Source organism: Ascidia mentula, chromosome 4 (assembly GCF_947561715.1).
Source record: "Ascidia mentula chromosome 4, kaAscMent1.1, whole genome shotgun sequence".
In the NCBI taxonomy this organism is placed as follows: Eukaryota; Metazoa; Chordata; class Ascidiacea; order Phlebobranchia; family Ascidiidae; genus Ascidia; species Ascidia mentula.
Genome location: NC_138569.1, coordinates 12,450,373 through 12,475,480, shown reverse-complemented (window position 1 = coordinate 12,475,480; position 25,108 = coordinate 12,450,373). Strand labels below are relative to the sequence as shown.

The 25,108-nt window shown below is 35.7% G+C and overlaps 2 protein-coding genes across 3 annotated transcripts; one reads left to right on the top strand and one right to left on the bottom strand.

The window, feature by feature from the left end:
- The first annotated feature begins 1,021 nt into the window (after positions 1-1,021).
- Positions 1,022-19,436, top strand: LOC145899570 (pre-mRNA-processing factor 40 homolog A-like). Of its 2 annotated transcripts, none has more exons than XM_082988414.1 (23): positions 1,022-1,168; positions 3,035-3,090; positions 3,372-3,447; positions 5,426-5,541; positions 6,367-6,444; positions 8,199-8,427; positions 9,919-9,978; positions 10,039-10,181; positions 10,254-10,387; positions 11,260-11,472; positions 12,691-12,849; positions 12,902-13,016; positions 13,085-13,235; positions 13,288-13,421; positions 13,561-13,767; positions 14,950-15,066; positions 16,347-16,484; positions 18,096-18,191; positions 18,311-18,409; positions 18,543-18,636; positions 18,876-18,928; positions 19,120-19,194; positions 19,304-19,436. In XM_082988414.1, exons 1-23 carry the CDS (start codon positions 1,081-1,083, stop codon positions 19,340-19,342), a joined length of 2,670 nt encoding a protein of 889 aa, XP_082844540.1. In that variant the 5' UTR covers positions 1,022-1,080; the 3' UTR covers positions 19,343-19,436. The 2 variants fall into 2 exon arrangements, with proteins under 2 accessions (XP_082844540.1, XP_082844539.1); XM_082988413.1 differs by having other exon boundaries at positions 10,254-10,399.
- Positions 19,437-24,275: 4,839 nt separating this feature from the next.
- Positions 24,276-24,992, bottom strand: LOC145898100 (uncharacterized). Its single transcript, XM_082986537.1, has one exon. It carries the CDS (start codon positions 24,990-24,992, stop codon positions 24,276-24,278), a length of 717 nt encoding a protein of 238 aa, XP_082842663.1.
- Positions 24,993-25,108: the final 116 nt, after the last annotated feature.

Here is a 25,108-nt window from a genome sequence, read left to right as displayed (position 1 = left end):
GGAAAATTTTGTTTAAATGTTTTTTGAGGATTGAACTACTTGCTCATCCCTGTATTTTGATTCTAATCCAAAAGAAACAAATTTTTAAGTAAATGCCTGTTGTACCTTGTAAAATGTGGCAAATTTTCAAAATTATTCTGCCAGAATGAGGGTGGTCTAAAATCCTGACTACCTGACTCGCCTGACCTCAACAGCAGTGTTTTCAAAACTATTTTTAGGGAAAGTCGCCTGATTGCCTGACTTTCGTGATTATGTGTTGCAATTGCCTGATTTTCGTGAATGTGCGTTGCAATTGCCTGACTTGCATATGTTTGTATTTTAAATTCATGACTTTCGTTTTAGTATGGACACAGGAATTGCGCAGCTTTTGTGTGATTGGGAGTATTTGCGCTGTTACTTTAGACCCTTGAAAGACCTATAGAAAGTCTGAAGATGAGAATGTTCTGCGAATCCAACACACAATCACGAAAGTCAGGCAATTGCAACGCACATTCACGAAAGTCAGGCAATTGCAACGCACAATCACGAAAGTCAGGCAATTGCAACGCACAATCACGAAAGTCAGGCAATTCCAAAACACAGAAGTCAGGCAACGACAGCGCACAATCACGAAAGTCAGGCAATTCCAACACATATTCACGAAAGTCAGGCAATTCCCAAACACAGAAGTCAGGCAATGACAGCGCTCAATCACGAAAGTCAGGCATTTCCAACACACATTCACGAAAGTCAGGCAATTCCAATACGCATTCACGAAAGTAAGGCAATTCCAACACACATTCACGAAAGTCAGGCAATTGCAACGCACAAATTGCATGGCTATTTTTCCTGAATTTTTTTTGGAAACACTGGTTCTGAAGTCAGGCAAGTCAGGCGAGGAGGCGAGTCCGGCAGTCAGGATTTTAGTCCAGCCCCCTCTGGTTACGGTGGACCCCCGGCCTAAAAGTATTTCACCATGTTTGGGCTATAAAGTGTGCCTAGCATTACAGCAGTTGGCTTAACAACATCTTTTTGTAGGATGTTATTTCTTACCTAAAAAATTCGTGTTTTTAATGTTGGGATTTAGAAATTGACTTCAAAATGGCATCTTCAAGACCGCCCAGATCTATGCGTCCAAACCATGTGCATGGTCCGAACATGCCAGGAGGAGGAAATGCTGCCAATGATGGTGTGTTACATAGATTTAGTGTGAATAACATATATAGTCCAGTGTCCAGATAAGAAAGTTTGTGTTTTGTGCGGAGGATTTTTTTTGATGACCATTGACCAACTGTTGTGAAAATGCATTTCATTATTGTATGCAATGTAGTGAAAAAGTACATTTAAATTGTTGAACATGCTGCATTTTATATTACCCTAGTGAAAATGCACAAATACCTTTATAAAAGCCCTGGATTGAAAGTTGTGGCCTGACAAGCAAAGACTATGACAACATGTAGGCCTACTGACCATTTTGTTTTTTTTGAAATAAAGTTTTGCTCATCAAACAAATTTGCAAGTAAAGGACAATGGAAAACATTGATAATTTTGTCCAGTTGTGCACTTATATGGCAGAAATCACCACTTTCCAATGATCCTGAAATATCTGTAAGATTGACAGTCGTTTTTTTTTCATTGTGAATATTAATAAAGTCAAATATACCCATAAGCGCCTAGATTTCAATTTTCCAGGGGGGGCGGATATATTATGACGTCATAATTTGTTAGTATGACGTCATCAAGTATCGAAAAACTGTGTTTAAATTTCAATGCACATGGCGTGTTAGACAAAAGGGCGGCGTTATCGATAAACAAACGAGATCGGTATACGACACAACTAATATGTACCTTTTGGCATATCATACTGCGAGACTGACGTTGCAACAACCTATGTCAGTTACGCAAGCGAAACTAGGTCAACATATTTTGTGTGAGTCGTGTAAGAAACACATTGTTTTTAGGTATTTTTTCTTCGAACGTTACGAATGGGACAAGTTACATGGTATGGACAGGCGCGCGTAATAGTCATTCGTTTTGTTTTTAAAAAAACTGGGGGGACGCCATCTGCCCCCCCGGACTAGGCGCCTATGAATATACCTCTTTTGTTGTTTGGCAGCACTTTGCCAAACCGTTCTTAATATTGAACTATGGTTATTGTAAAATGCACATAATTTGAGAAAAAATAATTAAAACTGCCACACACTTCCAATCCAACATTTTTTGTGGCATAAACGTCCGACAAGAGGCGGTTTGTCAGGTTTTTACACTTCTGCAAAAGATTTGTCAGGTTTTTGCACTTTTGCAAACCCAGCAACTTGATAAGTGAAGGGCAAAAAACTGTTATGCTTGAATGTGTATGCGATATGGAAACACAACACATTTTTTGACTATTTACACTGTCATTTTTTGCAAAAATTTTGATCTTTTTGGATTTTTATCGGGATTTCAGATGCTGTTGTCTAAGTTTACTAAAAGACGTAGGATTTCTTAAAATATTTAAATAGCTTCAAAAATCCTGGTAGCAGTGTGATAGAAGGCCTGGCAAAGCAAATTTTCATTGTGCTGTACCAATAGGCACAGTTTAATAAAGCGTCCAGTCATGCACTGGAGTAGAGTACAGGGGTGCACCCCCGGCCTTTTTGAAATTTAACCACACAATAAACCGCAGCAAAAAATGAAGGCGCATTTCTCTTCAGGTCATAAAGATGCTAAACACTCAGTTTCGTTTACCTGGTATTTGCGTTATACAATTCTGCAACACAGGCGGAATCATGTTTGGGGCGAACGTGTAAAAGGAAGAATTTATCGATTGTGTGGAGAAAATTGACTATCGAGTTCGTCGCCACAAAATTGTTTTACAACCAATAAACTTGTTAACATGGAAGACTCTATAACCTGTATATTATGGAGTGCAAACGACCTTCTGGCTTTAGCATTTTTTACTCGCCGCACTCTCGGTGATGTGCAAAACTTTTTTTACAAAATAAAGTTACTATTTAGTTTATTCTTGCATGGTTTCAGTTACTTTATAAAATAAATTTACCTTAACTTTTAGGCGGCCCTGGTTTTCCTTATCGGATGAGACCTCCATTTGGACCTAGACCACAGGGGGTAAGAGGAGTAACTGCTACTTAATTATTGACATACTTGGATAAGACAGCAAACCTTTGATTATTTTTTTTTTATTTGTCTAGTCATGATGACAAATAATTTCAAATGCAATACCAAAAATCTAATGTGTAATAGGAAGAGTTTTTGATCTAGCATAACATGTAATACTCAAAATATGAATATATGTTTATGGTGAAAAGTAAACAGTGTTGACACAGGTAATAAAAAAATTGTAAAATATAAAATAATTTAAATTCTACAAAATTATTTTTGTATTAAAGCTACATCCAATGGGATGGAGACCTCCACCGCCACCAAGAATGTCCCAAGGAATGTTGGGGTCACAAATGAATCAAGGTATGTTTAAAATGTTATCGATTTATACTGTGACTTTTAAACCAAACACAAATCTTTACTATTATTTTATTTTACCAATGTAATCAGGCGTGGGCCATTATTTTCAGTACATTTATTGTGCTTTTAAAGACCTGTTGCTTTACACGTAATAAGTTGCCGTGGAACCTCTGTTCTAAAAGCATTTTTAAGGTTTATATACATCTTGTTTCACTTCCTCCTTTTGTTCAAGTAATTAAACGTTTGCTGCAACTGCATTCTTTGTAAGCTTTGCTTGAATTGCAACTTTTCATACAAATATAACTCATGATGTCAGACTTGTCCTGCAGTTTTAGAAATACACCATGAACACTAAAAGACTGGCATGATGAGAAGTTTGTTAAACTACCGGGCAGGCTAAAACTTGGTAGGGAAAATGGTCTGCCTCACAGATTATTACTTTAAACCACAAACAATCTCATTTTGATTGAGAGCTGCAGACAGGTGTATACACTGTTTCAACCTGTAAAAGGTCTCATATCATTGGGTGTCAACATACCTGTTGTCTCCCGAGAAATATTGTCAGTATTTTTGCTTATGTTTGGACGAAAAATATGCGAGTTTTAACAGAGCCACTTAAAAATGCATTAATTAGCGTCAGGAAGTCAACCTACGCAAAATCGGCAGCAATATTTACATGGCATTTTCCGTGTAAGTTCAGTTAAAAGTTTTCACATTGTTGAGAATTGGTAACCGCAAAAACTGTTGCTTTGATGAAAGAAGTTGTTTCTATTGTGATGTGCTTTTTGATAAATTACCTTTCCTTGACCGTTTCAAAATTTAATTGATTGGAAATCTGCTGACGATTGTTTGCAAAGGATTAGTGTTGCTTCTTGCTAAAGGACATTCGCATATGTTGGTTTGCTGTCAAATAACTTTCATTTTATACCTTATGCGAATGTAAATATGCGAAAGATCAAAACATACAGATATTGCCACAGTAGGTAAGCAATATTAAACTATAACCCCAAGACTAACCCATCAAATCAATATTCTGTTATTTTTGACGTATTTTATAAACAAATAATTGCAAAACTTGTTACCATGTTGTACATTTTCAACGAAAATTAGTTTGGGGGTGTTTTGAGATCCCCATGAATCCTCTCAAGAGAAATTAATTTCAATTTTTAAACAAACTATTTGTATTTAACTCAAAACTCCCACAAGTCTGCCACATTTTATTGTGTGTATATAGGTATTTTAATAAATGTTCTTCATTGTCGTTGGGAATAAAGTAATAACTGAAGTGTGTAAATATTTTGATACAATGTGGGTTGTTTAAGACTTGGTTGTTAATTTTGTTTCTTTATCACTTTTTGTTTTAGGTGTAAACAATTTTACCAGCCAAAATAAAATAAATACGTTTTCATTAATTTTTAGGCCGTTATCCATTTTGTTTAAAAAAAAATGAAACCACCGTATTTTATGGACCATAAAGCGCACCCGATTATGAGGCGCACTGTCAATAAATTGCTTTGATTAGTTTTTTGTTCATACATAAGGCGCACCGGGCTATAGAACGCAACGTATTTTAAGGAGTATGGGTTACCGTATAAAGCTCGTTAAACAAAAATGGTGATATAAGCATTATTCGCATTATACAATTATGAGGAGCAAGAGAAATAAAAGTTTACTTGTTACATAATAAATGTAAGCAAGTCACAATAGTACAATGAGCAAAAGAAAAAATGAACCTAGTGAATATCACAGTTGCTAGTTGCTTTTACCGTAGTTTATTGTGTAAGACGGTGGTTTATTTATATAATAATAGTATCGGTACTGGTTTTGAGTATAGGCAATAAAGCACTACTTGATCCATACATTAGGCGCACCGGCTTATATGGGGCACGATCAATTTATGAGGAAAAAAAAGAATTTAAATTGTGCCTTATGGTCCGTAAAATACGGTAGTCTAAAAAAAGCAACGTATATTTGGTTGTAGGTTCCCCACGTTTGGGAATGGGTCCAACAGGTATGCCACCAGGACAACCTTCTCCAGCAATGATGTCCAGTGGAAATATGGGTCCCCAACCTGGTGTTTCAATGTGTATGATGCAGGCAAGTAGCAGTTATTAAGGGTATTTAGTGGCGGGGGGTGTTTTGGTGTCAGAACCCCCCCTTAGCATTTTGGCACATTGTTTTGTGGGGTGTGAAAGTGCGGTTAATTTCCCGCTACGCAGGAACGAACACTACGGTAAAGTGTTCATCTCCACTGTTTCTTTGTTTTTCGGTTGCGCGCACTGCATTCACGCGGCGAGGACTGCTTATGAAGCAATCCTTTGTTGTGCCGTTGGTGAATAATCCGTCAACAATGCCATTTTCGAAAGTGCGACCTTTTAAGTTTATTCATTTCTGACACAATTTCTATACCGAAGCCGCACTTTGTAGGAGTTATAATCGTTTCACAAATTTGCACCAAAATATATGTAGCTAAATTTTGTATTTCGTCTGTTTTTTTATATATTTTGCAAATTATCTACTACTGAAACATTGATTTGTATTTGGTGGTACAAGACCACGTCCTTATGTAGACCTTAAAGATTGTTTTTATTAGGCACAGTTTAAAAACGATTCCACCGCAATTATACTTGTCGAGAATACAGATGAAATCGCATTGTTACATAATATAGGGTTTGTTTGTGCGTTTTTCGTTAAACTGGACATGCGCACATGCGCACATGCGCACATGCACAAAAATTTTAACCGCATCTAACAGTTTCATCAATTAGATACCGAAACCAAACACCCCCCTTATATTTTTTCTAGATCCGCCACTGAGAGTATTTAGTAAAAACAAGTGATAACAACACACAGGAAATGAAAAAATGTGTTATAGTTGTGTAATAACATTCCACTTTCCTGGCAATGACTATTTGTTTACAGGGTCCCCCATTGGATCCGCTTGTATCAAGTGAGGGTTTGTTGAAAACTGGCTTTCTTGTTGGAAGTAATGGAAAAAAGGTATGTGCTTTACTTGTTTTAAGATATTGTAAGTCTGTTTCTTTAAAGGTTTGGCATTGCAATACAATTTAATGTTGCTGGTAGCAAACACTATGGTTGAAGCAGGCTTGTAACAAGAAAAGCTTGCATATTGTGTGTATGTTTTGTTATGGTGTTAATGAGCTTCTGCTTAGTTAGGAGGGCAATGGGTCAAGTATGCTCAGAGTCGTGAGTTCATACCTCAACGTGATCTTGATTTTTCATATCGATCCTGCTTAGGAACGAGTGTTTTTTTGTCATGACACAACTGCCAGCAGCATCCTTTTACAAATTTTCATTGAATTGGTTAAATACATTGACATATATTAAAATTGCTGAGTTTGTCATGTGATATTGATCTGCTGTTGATATGGTCCCATTACCCATAAAAGCAATGGTTATGCTTCATATCTGAAATATTACACTAGAATCCTGTAACCCACAGTAACATGTTGCTCTACAAAACCCATAGATAATTTGCTTTTTGTTTTGAGCATTACCTTTTGCAAATGAAAATATTTTAGTCCTTGAATTACTTTGCCTTAGCTCACTTCCAGACCAACATCAAGTTGTTGTGGTTATTATTTTTATGCTCTTATCAATTTATTGATGCAACTTCAAAAATACAATGGTTATATACTTATTTTTTTTAATGTGCAGGACAAAATATGGACACTAAAACCAAATATTGACAATAAATCCTGCATGTAATGTGCTTAACCTGAATTCAAACAACAGTGCTTGGAAATGTGGATTGTCATTAGGACTTAAAAATGAAATCCAATTGCAAGAAACAAACGCCATCAAATTTAGCACTTTTATCCATGACTTCAATATTGACTGAGGATATTCCAATTTGGCCAAATTAAATTGTGTTGGACCATCCTTTATATGTGGTTTGCGACATGGAATTTTATTCTTTGCGTCTAAGAAAATGTACATATAAGGGTTTCTCACAATATTAGGTTGAAATTTGATGCACTGAGGATTTTTTTATTCAATTTTTTTTGCATGTCAAATACTCAATGAAAAATTATTGTGCATGTCGAATAACAAAAATGTCATGGCCATGGAAACTAATGCATAATAAAGACCAGGCGTATATTTAATCAAAACATTGTATTCGATAAAACTCAACTGTAAATTAAAGTATACTGGTACGTATCATATGTTTTTCACTAGTTTCAAAGAGTCAGGGGCACCAGACTTGATTTTTTTTCGTTTTTTGCCAATGGAATGCTTTTTAACACATGCCTATCCAGGATGGTTAAATTTTTTTCTGGGGGAGTGCCCTTTTATCTAGCTTTAAAGTAGTGATACATATATTTGAGCTTCAAACATAACAATGTCCTTGTGTGTGCTATGGAAAAATAAAAAAAGATTTAATGTGTATTCGCATAGTTAAGAAAACATACAAACAAAAATTTATGCTGTGGCCCGCTATGTCTCGCACAAGTACAAGTGCTAATAGTTATTTATTCGTGTCTTATGTGTCAGAAAAAAATTGAGGAGGGTGGGGCAAAGATTTTTTTTCAATTTGACTGCGGGTTTCTCAATTTACTACAAAAGTATTAGTCATTTTAAAGAGGGCATGAGGGCCCCGCCACCCCCCTTTCTCCAGACGCCCATGCTTCATGTAAAAGTACAAGAGAAAATAGTTTGCATTCCAAAAATAGTTGTAATATTTTGTTTCTTTGTAAATCAAAAGGTTGATGATTGTCATCACATTTTATTAGACTGACTGGACAGAACATTCATCTCCTGATGGCAGAAAATACTACTATAATTGCAAGTCAAAAGAATCTAAATGGGATAAACCAGAAGAATTAAAGTCACCAGCTGAAGTCTTGTTGGCAAAATGTGCGTGGAAAGAATTTAAAGCTGATTCAGGAAAATCATATTATTACAATTCAGAAACAAAAGCTAGTGTTTGGACAATACCAGAAGAGTTACAAGATCTGAAAGGTAATATTTTATTACAGTTAATTTTGTAATACCAACTAATTACCAAAAAGTTTCTTTTGGAGTTGGGGTTAACTAGTTTGAGGGTTACTATATCTATATTGTTCAAAACTTTTTATGACTCTGGTATATTAATTTTGTTATTGCTTGATAAAAAATATTAGCGTAACAATGCAATGTCTGATTATAGTGGTAGAGATATCCAAGTATATGTGAAGGTTGCTTGACAAGTTGTACACCAGTGTACCTTGACCACAATATACCCTGTGAACTGCTGAGCTCCTGTAGATCAGTTGGTAGAGCGTTGGGCCTGGTTCACCCACGGTTATGAGTTCAAACCTTACAGGAAGCTTACTTTTTCAAATCTCACTCTGACTTGTCAGGAAAAAGTGGCTGATCCAGCTAGGCTGCATTGCCTGGGCTGCGATCCTGTAAACCTAATGATAACTATGAAACAATTTGTCAGAAATTGTTGTGAGATCTATATATGGGTATCATACTAACATAACAACACTTATTCTGTGCTGTGTTTATGAGGGACAGAACATAATTTGATTTCTGTGTATTAGCTTGGCGCTTTCATGTGTGCAAACTTGTCTTATGTTTTGTGGGTTGCTTCAGCTTATTAAGTTGATAGGTGCATCATTGTTGGTTAACAACTAATCTGACTGTTATGTCCTTGATAGTGCTTTGGTAAGTTAATTCTTATTGACCAGGTGGAGCTGTGTAGGCATTTATTTTTAAATCGTTTTTTTTCTGGTTTATTTTTCTCTTCGCAAAACAGGTTACAAACAGTGGACATGTCTGAATTTAGGATTTTGTTAAACATGTTTAAATATAACAATAGTGGTTATCAAATTATACAGAACAAATACTGTTTTTAAGTATAAATTAGTTTAGGTTGGTTTCTAAGTGATTCACAATCATGAAAATATTAAGATAGTTATTTGGTTTACTCATCTTGATAAGTTATGAGCAATCAATGCTACATTTAAGTTCATATCGTGTTTGTTAATAATTATTGAAAATGGATAGTACCACACAGGTTTTTTTGTTTTTTTTTCAAAATTAAAAAAATTTAGACTAACATGTATTCACAAACTGTAGCATGTCATATTCATAATGTCCGAAGACTTTTCTGTTCATTATTAGCATCGACCATTATGCCAAATGTACAGGCATTTTTGCAATACATGGTGGCATCACAGTGACAAATTATCACAACATGGCCACCCTTCTTGGAAATATTAAAACTAGGTATCATTGTGCTATTTCATGAAACATCTTCCGAAACACTGATTAACGACAGGATTCAAAACCAGGGTAGGCAGTCTGACCTAAATTATCGCTGGCCTTTTGATATATCAGCATAACGGTAGATCATGAGCAGAAAAACCTGTGAATCACTACTATAATGGGTCAGAGGTACAAATAATTTTGACCTGTGAATAATTTTATTGTGCGTCAGAAAATTGGAAATGTTGTGCCTTGCAGAAAAAATATCTAAAATGGACACCTCTTTGTCAACATCAACATCACACAACAGTGATGAAGGTATGTTGTGAACATACTATTATTGAAAATAAGTTTTTGTTTACCTCATGTTGCATGTAGATACTTTACCTAGCCATGTGAAGACTGATGAATTAGATCAGATTTCTGGAAAAGTTAAAAATCAGCCATGTGAACAAACCTATTCAAGTAGCAACCCTTCAGCAATGCCTGGAAGTATTGATATGAATAGTGGTGGTATGCCAGTAAGTTTCACAATCTAACAGTGATAACAGATAGAAACTAAAAAAAACATTTTGCTGTATTGTTTAATTTAGATGGTAGATCCAATGCAACTTATGATGCAGCAACAAATGATGATGCAACATCAAATGGCAATGATGGCAAAACAAAACAAACAAATGAAAAAAAGCAAGAAAAAACAACATAGACTAGAAAAACAAGAAACAATGTTAGATGAAAGGTGTTTTTTTGTATTTTTTTCATTTCTCCTTGTATGTTGTCACACCCTCCTGGCAATGTTGCACTAAAACTTTGTTAGTATGGATTCGATTTGTCTGACAAAAATAGCAGAATTGGGTGAATATTTGAATTGTCTGAAGACTTAGTTTCAAGCCTTATGTTGTGTAGTTACTATGAGATATTGTTAAAAATTACCTTAAAAGAACACAATAAAGTCATTTTTGTAAGCTGAAGATCCAAAACGAAATACAACTTAAAAAAGCATTGTGTGAATGGACTGTTCTGTCATATGCGCCAAGTAGTTCGGGTACCCAAGTTCTACTGTAAGTCTAGTACCAACCTATGGCAATTATACAGGAGCTAATTTTATTCTTGAATTTTACAGATTGTAGTTTTCAAAAATTAATTTATGTTAAATGTTATTAAATAAGAATATAAATAAACCCATTAAATCTAATTCTTGTTTTGAAAATCTCATGTAAACTTATAGAAAGCATTTTAAACAGTGCAACAATAATTGAACAATGATAACACACTTATCATATTACTGCAACACAAGTGTTGATTATACAACCTATTGTTGTAACTGCAAAACAGAGATTAAAATATTATATTTTTGTAATTTAGAACTCCACTATCTTAACATAAAGTTTATGGTAAACTTTGTTTTGCTTTTAACTAATAATAACACACTAAGAGCTTACAATAACACCCTAAAAACATTCAAAATTTAGATTTCATTTTTAACGTAACCATGTTGATATTAATATTCAGTTTCTGCTCTTTCTTTTAAACATTAAGTTTGCGATTGCCATCAAATTAATTTTTTATGCAGGTCTAATATTTTACCATTATTATCAGTTCAACCGAAGAAACTGAATCAATTCAAGAGGAGAATGAATCAGAAGACAGGGATCAAGAAAAAAAGGCTGTGAAAAAGACTGAAGTTGTTGAATACAAAAACAAAGAAGAAGCCAAAGCTGCTTTTAAGGACTGTCTGAAGGAAAAGTCTGTTCCTGCGGCTTCCACTTGGGAGCAAGCGATGAAATTAATTGTATCCGATGTCAGATACAGGTTTGTTTTTTGACATTAGTTAAAGTAACTCACAAATAGTACTGATGATAATGAGAGTACTGCAGCTACATATATATGTGTTTTTTTTTCAAATACTATCAACTTTGCAGTTTTTGCTGAGGCTATCAGGAAAAACTGTGTATTTATTAAAAGCTGCAAGGTATGAAAAAGTCAAATAGTGAACATGTCAATTTTATTAGACATGTGTCAGATAGTCCACTTATTTTTTCAAATTTTCACTTTTTTGGTCACAATTACAATTTTGCGCTGTGACAGGTTGCTGCACTTGGTACGAGTGGAAATTAAAGCTGTAAATAACCGGGAATGTCGGTAAAATGACCCGTATTGTATGTAATCTGTTGTCAAGTGCATTAGATTGTCATGCTTAAATTTGCCATTGTTACCAAAGACGTTGCATTGTAACGAAACAAGCGCCATTTTCATTTGCTTAACTTCAAGAGGCTGGGACAAAAGTGGTCTTGTACTTATAATAGCATGCCCCTTTCCCAGTGTAAACCATTTTTTGCGCTGCAGAACAAAACTAAGATTAATTTCGTGTTTAAACACATTGCGCAAATGTGCAGAGGCTTACCGAGCTACATCATGTATTTTTTTGTATGTTTTCTAGACCACATTAAGGCACAATTAATCCATTTTAGCACCATATTTATTCAAGACTTTTCGTCCAAAGTAAAAGAAACAAACTGCGCATGCATTGCCGCAAAATCTCGCACTCCAGTTTTCCATAATGCCATACCATCCCATTTCGCAGACATTTGTTTTATTTTGTACAAACTCCATTCAAGCCTTTTGTATGAAATAAACATATTTATGCGGCATGTGGGTACTGATTATTTTTCTTGGATTTTTTGAGAAGTTTGGGTCAAAGCCTAACTAAGGTTAAATTTTTTAAATTGCCAATAGGCGATATTAATATTTCTGTAAATAAATCAAGATCTTATACTAACGCTGATGGTCTTTTAATCCTTTTGGAGTTCCAGGAATATATTGATTCGTAAAGACAGATCCGTCGGCCACCGGCTTGCACAGGCTAATTACTGTAATCACTTTTGACATTTTCTCTATTTTTTGAAATTTTTGTTTTGTTTTAATTTCAGCAATACGACATGTCAGTTTTAGGTCTATAACTTTCTGTAGTTTTCAAAAAGTCAATTGTCAAAAATATTGCACCAGTAACTACAGAATGTTTTGTTTCAGTGCTTTAAAAAAGTTAAGCGAAAAAAAACAAGCCTTTAATGAGTATAAAACCCAACGAGGAAAAGAAGAAAGAGAGGAAGAAAGAATAAAGTCGAAAGAAAACAAGGAAAAATTACAACATATCATAGAGAATCATCCAAAAATGAAAAGTACTACAAGGTAAATCTTTATTTATGTTGATGCTTTGATACATTTTAATTTTTTGTCACAGTTACAGATCTGCTGAAAAGATATTTGCAGAAAACATAGTATGGAAAGCTGTAGCAGAACGAGACAAAAAAGAAATATTTGAAGATGTACTGTTTGTTTTAGCACAAAAAGAGAAGGTTAAGTACAAAAATTACAAAAAAAACACTTTGTTATGCAAAAGTTCTAATTGACATTTGTCTTTTAGGAAACTGCAAAGGAATTGCGGCGCAGGAACATGAAACAGCTACGACATATCCTTTTAGGCTTGGATAATCTGAGCTACAGAACAACCTGGTCAGAATGCCAGCAGTTATTGATGGACAACATAGCTTTTGCTGAAGATGAAGATTTGCAAAGTAAATGTTTTCAAGAAAAGTTAAAAAACTTGCTAACGTCACAAAATTTCAGATATGGATAAAGAGGATGCATTAATATGTTTTGAAGAAGTTATTAAGGAGCATGAAAAGATTAACAACGGAAGACAAGAACGGAAAAAAACTTTAGAAAAGCGTGTCTTCCGAAAAAACAGAGACAAGTTTTTGGTAAAATTGATGCCTTCGTCAATGTTATATGTAACTGTATTCATAGTATCAGTTCTTTGCTGTTTATGCAATAAATTAAATTGAATTGTTTCTAACTTTGAAGATTACTAATCATATGTACCTTTTTTTCAACTTTTAGAAATTGTTAGATGCACTACATGAAGATGGAAAGCTACATTCAATGTCTTCTTGGATGGAGCTGTATCCATTAATTAGCTGTAGCTCTGTATTCAACATAATGTTGGGACAACCTGGATCAACTCCCTTAGACTTGTTTAAGTTTTATGTGATTGACTTGAAAGCTCGTTTTGAAGACGAAAGAAAAATAATTAAAGATATTTTAAAGGTACACAAGCCTTAATCCAATGTAGAAAATAGTTTTATTCTTTTTTACCAGTGTGTTGTGTTAAGATGACTATGCATAGTATACATAAGCAGGTCACTTATGAATAAACTCTGCAACATTTAGTATGCTTCCATACGGAAACAAGCTTCACTGATGAGACCTAAAGGTTGAAAATAAGGCTGTGATAAATGAAAAACATTGCAACAACCCCCTCAAATTATGAGGTTATATGAAAAAAACATCAAAAGGCAATTTTTGGTTTTGTGTTTCCTTTGGTTTTGTTTTTCACTGCAACAGCATTTTGAAATTTTTGATATATGGGCTAATAGATTAAAGATAGGGCAAATTTTTATTTTTTCAGTATTAAGATGTAATTAGTTACAATGCCACAATTTCCCATTTAGTTACAAAATAACCACTTCTAGGGCACAGAAACACTAGACTGGATCTTTGCCAAGCACACCAGAGGCAAAAGTGTTGTAATATTTCCGGTCAAATTATTTCAGTTGCTGTAATTTACAATATATATTGTACACTACAATATAAGATGGAGTGAGCATAAAGTAAAGATTGTCTGAAATAAGTTGCAAAACATTTTAGCTGTGACAAAATTATTTTTATTGTGCATTTGTTGAGATTTTACAAAATCTACACTTCTTGCATCACTAAACATCTCTGAATAGTGTTAAGTTATTGGTTGCAGTGATAATTTTCCAGTAAACCACTTGCAATTACTTGTTGCATTGCCTCATACTGCTACCAAGTCCATTTTTGTATTTAAAAAAAATGTTTTATATTATCATATCTCTAAAGTAGTTAACACATTATCATTTTCTAGAAATAAGTATTTTGTATCTGAATGGAAAATTATGGGATTACAAGTAATTTAAAATGATAATACAGAAAAAAAATTCGCTGTTTTTTCAAAATGCTGTTGCAGTAAAAATTCAAAACCAAATCAATTGTATTTGATTTTTGATGTTTTCTCTTACAACCTCACATGACATATGATGTATATATTCCATGTTGCCAAATGTTATTCATAAGTTAGTCTTTCCGAAACTGGCTCATTAAACTGCTAATTCATAATTAATATATTTTTCTTATCTTCAGTAACATTTAACCAGCTTTTTAAAAGTTTGGTGATATATCCTTCTGTCAGATAGTACCTGTTTTTTACAGGAACAGGGATTTGAAATTGGGACAAAAACCACATTTGATTCTTTTGCATTGATTGTGACTAGCGACAAGCGAGCGGCAACATTGGATGCAGGAAATATCAAGCTTTCATTTAACAGTGTAAGTCACAGGTTAATATGGTGGCTCCCCAAAAGAGTATAAAATACAGTCCAATCCAGTTAATCACCTATCTAATTTGGGATTAACCGGTACTATAAACAGTACACATAGTTAACAGAGGTGCAAATTTACACTTTTTCAAAAAAGTGACCCAACAAGGGGTGTGCTTTCATCATGTAAAACATGGCTGTTGGTGAAGTAATGCAACTTTTTTTCTCACACAAAACTGTAATTGCCATATTTGAAGAGAAATATCGAGTTGTGCAACATTCATGTCACTATTTCGATTATTCGAATAAATTGATGAAATTAGATGCAAGTATCTAGATTCTGCAATTACCGAAATAATTTCAAGACAAAAGATAGGCTACGGTTTGGGATTTACAACAAAAAATTAGGAGATGGTTTATAGCTGGTAAGCAGTTAACAGTCACTCTTTTCATGCGTGGAAGTGTTTTTTGAGAAATGTGACTGATCAATTGGCGACATGTTATGTAATTGAAAATGTATAGTATAACTCAGTTAATCCGGAAATTGTTTATCCGGAAATTTGTCTAATTCATACAACTTTCTTAACAAAAATCTTCAGATAATACACTTGTTTAATCTGGAGCTTCGCCGATTTCAGAATAAAGTTGCAGTCTCGCAATCTGTATTTGAGTGGATTTTCATGCTTCAACTGTGCATTTGCACACTAAATCATGTTTCTGTTACTTGTTTATTCTTACAGTGTTTTTGTTCTCAGAATTATGAATAAATCCGTAAATAGTGTTCCTACTTTTAATTACATTGGAACATCGATTGACTAACTTTTGTTATTGTTTAGCATATGACATAACAGCCAATTCACCCAATGCTTTTTTGGTTATCATGAGGTTATAAACATGTGTCACAGGTTTTTTTTTAATCTTTAGCTTTCAAAAATGACATTACTGTATTCAAGGTGATTTTTACTGGTATCCCACACAGTTAGACTAGAAACATTTTGTTAAACTATTTATGCCAAGTGGTTCCCCTCAAAGAGATAACACACATATTGTCCAGATAAATTTATTGCAAAAATCTGATGTGGATTAACCAAGTTCTACTGTATTTGTCAAAAAGTATCTTAATTCTGGAAATTTATGCAAAAAAATTAACTATGTTGAATTTATAACACATACCAATTTCCAACAATTTGGCATGCAAGGCGTCGTTTTATATATTACAGTACTGTTGCAACTATGATAAAATCTTGGTTAAAAATACACTCATTTTGTTCAAAGATTTTTTTTGTGTAGCTAATTGAAAAAGCAGAAGCAAGAGAAAGAGAACGAATTAAAGACGAAATAAGAAAGCAAAAACGAGTTGAATCTTCCTTTCGTAATATGTTGAAGCATGCTACACCCCCCGTGGACATTTCAACTGAATGGGAAGAAGTATGGCAGTTTTGTTTTATCAACTCTTTTTTGTTATTTTTCAATGACTAGGGGTGTATAACTTTATGAAGATGTGTACTAAAATATTTAAAAAAACAACATCCAGTTGCAACCTAAAAATTATGTCATACACAAGTTACAACATCACAAATTGCAACAACAAGGACCAACAAGGCAATAAAGTGCAGTTACATTTCAACTTTTCACTGGATTTCAATTGGATCTAAATCTGCCTCTCACAGGCAATCAAACCTGTGTACAATACACAAACCAAACAACAACACAATTAAAATACTGCAGCCATTGGTGGCATGCAAGGTTCGCAATTGTTTCTCATGTATGCTCTGTATTTTGCACCTTTGTTCAAGTCACATAAACATTTATTTATGCGTAAGTGTAGTAGACTTGGGTAAGATGAATCCCTCATAGAAAAAAATATTTTTTTTTGTTTTTTTTTATAAAAGTTTTCATGTGCATCTTCAGTTATAATCAGTTATGTGCATTGCTATGGAAATATTACCACATTTTCAAACCTAGTGAAACCTTAATAGAGCAAGGTAAGATGGCCACCTTCTGATTTTGACTCTGCAGAGAAGGATGTACACATACAATCAGTGAATCAATCAATGATTCATGTTTATTTGCAATTCGAAACAAAAAAAACTTTTTAGAATTATAAAAATGAAAATAAACGTAACCTTTTTAACAGAAAGCCTAAAGTATACTACATTGATAGAAGAGGCTCTTCGTTGGCTGCAGTAATTAGTACCCTAAAAGTTTAGATGTGCAAATATAACATTTACCATAGAATAGCAATAAATATTGTTAAATTTAGAAGGTATCAATCACTATTCTGTCAACTGCTCTACACAAATGCAAACTTCCAAACAAAGAGGCAAAGATACCGGAATATCATGGCATAAAATCAACTGCCTACAATTAAAAAAATAAATTTGTCTGTCACATTTTTTTAGTTTAGTACATTCTTTGACCGAACGCTCATGAAATAAATCTCCTTGGATGTTTATGCAGTCACTTAAAATGTATTTTAAAAAACTGTTTTTTTACAAAGTTCCATTCCATGCTGTTTTCTGTTGTTGATTTTTCAGTCCCTAAACAATAAAACTGCATATTGTTTCCTACAATTCATAAAAACAAATGTTGGTGAATGTGGTTAGCGTAGTGAAACAACGTAAACAATATGGTAAAATTTCGTGTTGACAGTGGCCCTATTTATTTAATAAATCAAAATAAAATATGGAACATCTTACCTTCTGTTCCAAGTCGGCACACCACTAATAATAATTTTTGTATTTTAAGGTCTTTGTGTATATTTGTGTCAGGAAAAACAAGCTTAGCAACTTTCTTTTAATGCTTAACATGCTTTGCAAGTCAAACAACAGATTGGGTTATGGAAATCTTGTACATTAAAGACTTTATGACTTGTATGTGTAAGAGTTTATTACAAAACCTACCATATACCATGCTAAACGGCAAATTGCACACATTAATATCAATAGAAAAACTGAAGGTATGGGCCACTACAGGCAACTGTTTCAAAAATTTGCTTTTTCGAATTTGTGTCAAATAATTTACTTTAGAACTTTTTAGTGTCGGCCTCGATTTGAAATGGAGGAGCCATTTAAGGCAATCACTATCGAAGCAGATCGAATTCGTATTTTTAATGAGCACCAAGATGGTTTGCAGGTGACTATCAAAGGAAGTGTAAATATCTTTTGGATCTGGGCTTTTTAATTAAGCTAACCTTATGCTAAAAATATTTTAGTTTCAAAATCACAATGTAACTCACTGCTTGACTACTGCAGGATAAGCGCAACATCAAGGAAAAGACTGAGAAAGACACCAAAGACAAAAGAAAAAAGAAGAAAAAAAAACATTCCAAGAGAGGGCAATCGGTATCGGAGGTAATAATTAAAAAATAATAAAATCGATTTCATCTGCAAGCGAATGTAAGTGCTGCATTTTATGCCTTGCCAAAATCAAGTTTTTGTCTGATTATTTTTGAATGCGTTTTGTTTTAAACTTTGATTTTAACAGAATTCTGACAGCCCACTTGATGGTGAAAAGTCAAGAAAGTATATGAAACGTGGACATTCACCGTCTTCTGAATCAGACAGCATATCTGGCAGTGGTAAATACATTAAATTTGTCTTTCTTGAACAAAGCTGCTGATAACTTAGTCAGAACAGGTAACTTAAGTCTCAATTGGTTGACTGTCAAATAAAAAAACACTTGCTGAATAAGTGGACATAAGTTTTGTTTAAGTGGGGCCCAGCTGAAAGACCAAGGGTTCTGGTTTCATACAGATTAGTTTTTGTCTGGTTGTGGCTGTTGCATTGACTTTATAATGAAGGTATTATTTTTTGGCAGATCGGAAGCACAAAAAACACAGAAAAAAGACAAAAAAGCATCGAAATAAATCGGTGGGTTGAATATGTGATTTGGGTTGTTAAGTTCATGATAATGCACTGACTGAAAGTACATTGAAAAATTCCAATGGTTGTATCAGCTGCTTATATTCTTCAAAAGTGATTATTTTGTTGATATGAGTTTTGTGCATTTTGCTTTGGAAACAGCGTAAACTGCACTAAATATTTTTATTTACTTCACTTAGCCTTCGAATGATGCTAGCAAGAGGCCAAAAAAAAGTTCCGGAGAGAAAAAAAAGAACATTAAGCTGAAAGTAAAGGTACAAACATATGTTTAAAAACGTTGTACATCCTGTAATTACTTGTGAATTTGCATGTTAACATATAAAAATGTACGTTTCTGTTAAAAAAAAACACAATATGTTGCAGACAGGAAATGAAAGAACAGGTGATGAATTGGAACTGTGAAATATCATTTTGAGTTTGCAGAATAATGTTGCAAGTTATCGGTTGGGAATAAAAGCAAAACTGGAATTGCTGCACGATTGCCAATAAAGAGGGCTGAATAAATGGGTAGCTTAGCATTTAATGGTCACAGTTGTCAAGCAAACTATGAGTTCAGGTTGAATTGAAGTTATGTATTACATTTTGACTGTAAATTAAAGTTTGATAAAAACTAAACCAGTGGTTTAATTTTCGAATGGCAAAATTGGATCAAGATAATTAGGATATTTATAAATTCGTTGTGGTACTGGTAATGATAGCGTACACACCCATGTAGCAGTTTACTATGCTAGAAGAGATGACAGGATTCTAGTACCAGAGGGATGTTAGTTGACAAAAAAAAATCGCCAGTTAACAAAACTTAGAACGCGGGTTACTCGGCCGCTATACGAGGTAGTAGCATGATTTTTTTACACGTAAAAGTTCATAGGCTGACCTTTGTAACGATATCAAAATTTAAAAAAAAAACATATATTTATAATCGGTTATGAATATCATATGCGTATTATGCCATAACTCTTAAGCAACGACATTTGCCGATGAAATCCTTTAAAACAAATATTCTTTTGCCTTCATTCTATCAAATAACACCAAATTGCCCTTCTAAAAAAACAAGAACATTGTCAAATTTGCAAAACAAAAACCATCCCCCCCCCTTATTTTCCCATGTTTTGAACACATTTCGGCCATAAAACCTTGCACAAACATATGCTGATGAAATCCTTTTGAACCAACAACCTTACACACTCCTGCTATCGAAAAAAATCAAATTTGGCCTTCTAAAAAAACAAGAACCTTCTTTAATTGGACAAATAGTAACCATACCCCCCTAGCTTCCTTCAAAACTCGAATATTAATTATACAATGTAATCTCTAAAGTAGACAGAATCTAGCCCCTGATGTGACACTGTCTTAAAACCAGCGACAGCAATTAGCGGATAGCAAAAGTTTGAAACCAAGTCTGATTACCGTCAGTGGGTTAATTTATGAAATACGAAAAATGGATTTCGCCTACAAAGGCATCATCATACATTTTTTATGTAAGCCACACATCTTTGGTTAAAAAAAAAGAGGTAAATAGAGTCTTTTAAATCATTCCTACAGGCATTCGAGTCTGGTTTTTCTTACAATCTATATTTCAACTCGGGGTTTCAAACAGACATAGACTGTTAATCACACCAGGTAATTTCGATGCTATATCTCACGCAGCTTCTGAGACAGACATGAGTTCGAGTAACAGCGATAATGTTGATGATTTGCAAGGTAACCATTTGTTCAGTTGCGGATTATACGCTACAGGCAGTGCCGCGCCGCTTTATTCAACGGCATTGTCAAACGCGACAATTAGGCCAATCGCTGCAAATCCCGAATCATCATATTCTATAGCTTAGCCTCGCTCGAGTTTTTTTGCACCCCCTGAAATTAATGACCAGGCCGCATCCATGTTTTTGTCTCGGGATCAGGCACCGTTTTCAACGCCTTGTTATCCTGTGTGTCCGCACCGCATTTTTCCTCCAACCGAACTGCACCTGTCACACATATGGCAGAGAAAGTAAAATTATCCTCAATATGGCAGGATGCTGTGAAGTTGGGGTTAGCGACTGTTGAAGGTATTTTTTAGAACCATCAAATAACATCTGACGACGAGAAATTCAACCTAACTATTTCTTCCCTCAATCAAGAACAAGCTTGTGAAGGCATTTAATAGTAACCCCATTACTGAAGTGCATGAATTATTTCACGATCTTGCGTTAGAAAACAAGCGTCCAAGTGTACTTTTAAATCGTATGAAGTTCTCTTGGGTAATTACCAAGATTTAAGTCCAGATGCGGAAAATTTATTAAAAAAGATGTTTTATGACAGATTGCCTGCCCATACCCGAATGATTTTGGCACCTGACTATGGTTTGTCAGTTGATTTATTGGCTGAAAAAGCTGATCACATAATGTTGATTAGCGAACCAGATAAGTTTCAGTCACATCAAATGGTTAATAAACAGCATGTTCCACATAACGTCTCGGATTCCAAAAACATTTTTGGCAGTACTCAAATGGTAATAAATGATAATATGGAAAGGCGTCTAAGGGAAATGACCGAAGAGTCACAGGCGATAAAATCGGCTCAAACTGTAACTTCAGCAACTCCCCGATTTCAGGCACCAAGAGGGCAAAATGGCGGATATCATAGGTCTGGAAGCTTTGCCGCACGCAACAACAATTATCAACCACCACAGCGCCGAGATTTTACTGTTCGACCACGGCCGAGGCAAACCAACTTTAATGGCCGACGGGACTACCAACGACCGCGCTTCTCACAGGCGCCACCTTCCGACTTGTGTTATTATTCAAACCAAAGTGTACAAGAATTGTATGGTTCGTTGGAATTAACAGAGAGGAAAGTTCCAAACAGCGAGCTACAGCTGATTGGTTATATATCTACAGGAAGTTTTAGACCTATTGTACCGCTTGCATTGTGGAAACGTGCTTTTAACACGCTTCACGGATTATCTCATCCTGGAGTGAAAGCAACGAGACGTTTAGTATCTAGTCGTTTTGTTTGGCACGGGCTTAATCGAGACGTAAATGAATGGAGCCAAACTTGTTTGGAATGCCAGCGTCGCAAAGTTATACGGCATGTAAAAGCACCTTTGGGCAAATATATTGAACCCACAGGTAGATTTCAAGATGTCAACCTTGATCTTGTAGGGCCGTTACCATTATGTGATGGATATTCGTATTTATTAACATGTTGTTGCAGGTTTTCTCGTTGGTTTGAAGCAATACCATTGTCTAATATCACCGCCGAGACATGCATGAACGCTTTCTTGTTGCATTGGGTGGCCAGATTTGGTGCGCCGTTGCGCGTCTCAACCGATCGTGGTAGCCAGTTTACTTCGGACGCATATAATGATTTTTGTATTCAATTTGGCATTAAACTTCAGCAAACCACAACTTACAAGCCCGCCAGCAACGGATACGTTGAGATCCAACATAAGTATTTAAAATCTGCTCTAAAGGCACACAATGGGGTTTGAGAAGCGTATGTAAGCCAGATTTAGATGCATGCGCTGCCGAGTTGGTTTATGGTCAAACATAAAGATTACCAGAATAATTTACCAGAAGAAGTAGATCGCACCGGAAATATCCGTATCCGACTATTCTAAACAATTTACCGCATTTATGGCTCATTTAAATTTTCCCAGACGCAAGCCACAGCAACAGGTCAATGTCTATATTGATCCAGCTCTAGCCAGCTGCACTCACGTTTTTGTAAGGGTACACGCCAAAAAGGGTGCCTTGTATCCAGCATATGATGGTCCATATAAAGTTTTAGAAACACGACCAAAATTTTTTACCCTAGCTATGAACGGTCGGGGAAATACTGTTACTATTGACCGGCTCAAAGTAATTTACCTGAAATTGAAACTTTAACTGTTTATTCTCCTGAACTAACCAATCTTAATGTTCATCTAGAAACATCTGTAAGTTTAGGCAAAATAACTGATTCTTCTATTGCATCTGACACTGCAACTCTAGTTCCAACTCCCGATCAAGATACACACGTTACCCGAAGCGGACGCGTAATCCGAAAACCTCTTCGATATCGAGATTAAAAAGAATGAACGGTAAAATGAATCAAAAAGGTTTTATTCTTTTTATATCATTTGTAACAGCAGAATTTTCCTAGCACAGCGAGGCCGTCACACCAAGGTTGGGAAGTTGTACTCTGTCTCAATTTATAAAAACGCGTGTATTTTTACCAAACACTGCACATGGACGAAAAACGAACACGTACACGTACACCAACACGATTTTCGAAGTTTTGAGCCAGGAAGACATCAGTAAACTAGATTCAGTTCTTTTAGTTAAATTATTCATTTTCTATATTGCCTTATTCAAATAGGATCGATTAACTTTTACTGCAGTACAATATACCTATAACTTCAGAGCACCCTATACTATACAACACACACCTCAACAACTAAGTTACCAAGAATGGCCTAAAGAAATGCAGTTCTAATAGCAGTGTTATGTCACTTAGACGCACTGTATGACGCAGTAGTATGCCTGAGTGATTTTGAAATGTTACATTCTCCCCCTTAAATGTGTGGTTCACTGCAAACACATTTACAAATAAACAAAAAAAAACATTGAAATCACGAAACAACGAAGTAAAGAAAGCAAAACATGCGTTCCCCCGGAGAGTAAGCTCCAGTCGGCATTTGCAATGTGCCGCATTTATAAAGCGACAAACAAGATCAACATAACGTCTATGATCTATCTTTATCAGTGTTGGATCCTGTGCACCGCAATTCAGGGTCAGTTCGACGACTGCGTGGCCTAAATGCGTCGGATGCACTTATTCCTTTGTCGTGCTCGCAGAGCAGGCACAATTTTGCAATCGGCCGTTTATATGTGGAGCCAGATTGCGTTTTCACTTCGACCTGACGGACAACACCCTGACCGTCCAGGAACGCACGCAGAACCCGTCCCATCTCCCAACGACGTCGGGGTTGTGTTTCATCTACGATCATCACCACATCTCCGGGTTGAAAATTGCCTTGTCGGTCAGGCCACTTCTGACGCTACGCAATTGTGGGCAAATATTCTCGTGACCATCGTCTCCAAAATTCGTCGGCGAGGTATTGAATGTGTTTCCACCGCCTTCGACTGTAGCAATCTTTAGGATTGATAAGCCCAACTGGAATGCTGTCGCAAGCACGACCCAACAACAGATGATTGGGCGTAAGTGGCTCATCTTCTGTATCGGTGAAACTGATCGGCGTTAACGGCCTCGAATTTAAAATGCTTTCCACTTCGATCATCAAGGTTTGCAGCATGTTTCCGCCAATCGTTGGGTTCCTTGTAAGCATCGTGTTCAAAATGCGACGAATCGATCAGATCATTCTCTCCCACGAAACTCCCATATGTGAAGCAGCAGAACAATTGAAGTTCCACTTAATTTCTTGTCGTTTGAAGTATGACTCTGGGCGGGATTGCTGGAGTCCTTGCAATTCTTCACGTAGGACCCTTTCGGCACCTACAAAGTTAGTTCCATTATCGCTGTATATTTCCTTTGGTCGGCCTCTTCTTCCAATAAATCGACGCAACGCGTTAATGAACGCGTCCGTAGACAAGTCGGGCGACACCTCAATGTGTACGGCTCGCATGGTCAAGCAGGTGAAAATGCACCCGTAGCTCTTTGTTTCACTTCTTCCTCGTTTCACCATGAATGGACCAAAGTAGTCGATGTCAACGTAAGAAAACGGCGGCTCGTCGGGCATTAGTCGGGCAAATGGCAAGTCGGCCATTTGTTGTCGTCCACGTCGGACATTCCTTTTGCGACACAACATACATTTGCTGAGTTCCTTCCTAACTGCGGCACCACCCTTTATGATCCAAAAGCGCTGACGCAGCGAAGTCCATGTGTGGCCAGTTCCGCAGTGGCCAACCTCGTGATAGTGGCGCAAAATAACAAGTGCTGTCAAGTGGTGATCATACGGCAGTACCACTGTGTTTTGCGTCGAAGGCAATCGGCGCCTTCTCCAACCTCCCCCCAATCCGCAGAATTTCATCAAACAGCTGGGGGTTAAGCTTCGCCAACGAACTGGCATATTTCGACTTCTTCAGTTTCTTCTGCAACTCTCTTTCCGACTTTCCGACTTTCCGACTTTCCGACTTTCCGACTTTCCGACTTTCCGACTTTCCGACTTTCCGACTTTCCGACTTT

Bases quoted from the DNA above. Each gene is read 5' to 3' on its own strand.
- LOC145899570 (XM_082988413.1), top strand. From the start codon at position 1,081: ATGGCATCTTCAAGACCGCCCAGATCTATGCGTCCAAACCATGTGCAT. The intron at 13,236-13,287 runs GTAAATGTTTTC...ACAAAATTTCAG, and splicing joins TGAAGATGAAGATTTGCAAA to ATATGGATAAAGAGGATGCA. The intron at 13,422-13,560 runs GTAAAATTGATG...TTCAACTTTTAG, and splicing joins AAAACAGAGACAAGTTTTTG to AAATTGTTAGATGCACTACA.
- LOC145898100 (XM_082986537.1), bottom strand. From the start codon at position 24,992: ATGCCAGTTCGTTGGCGAAGCTTAACCCCCAGCTGTTTGATGAAATTC.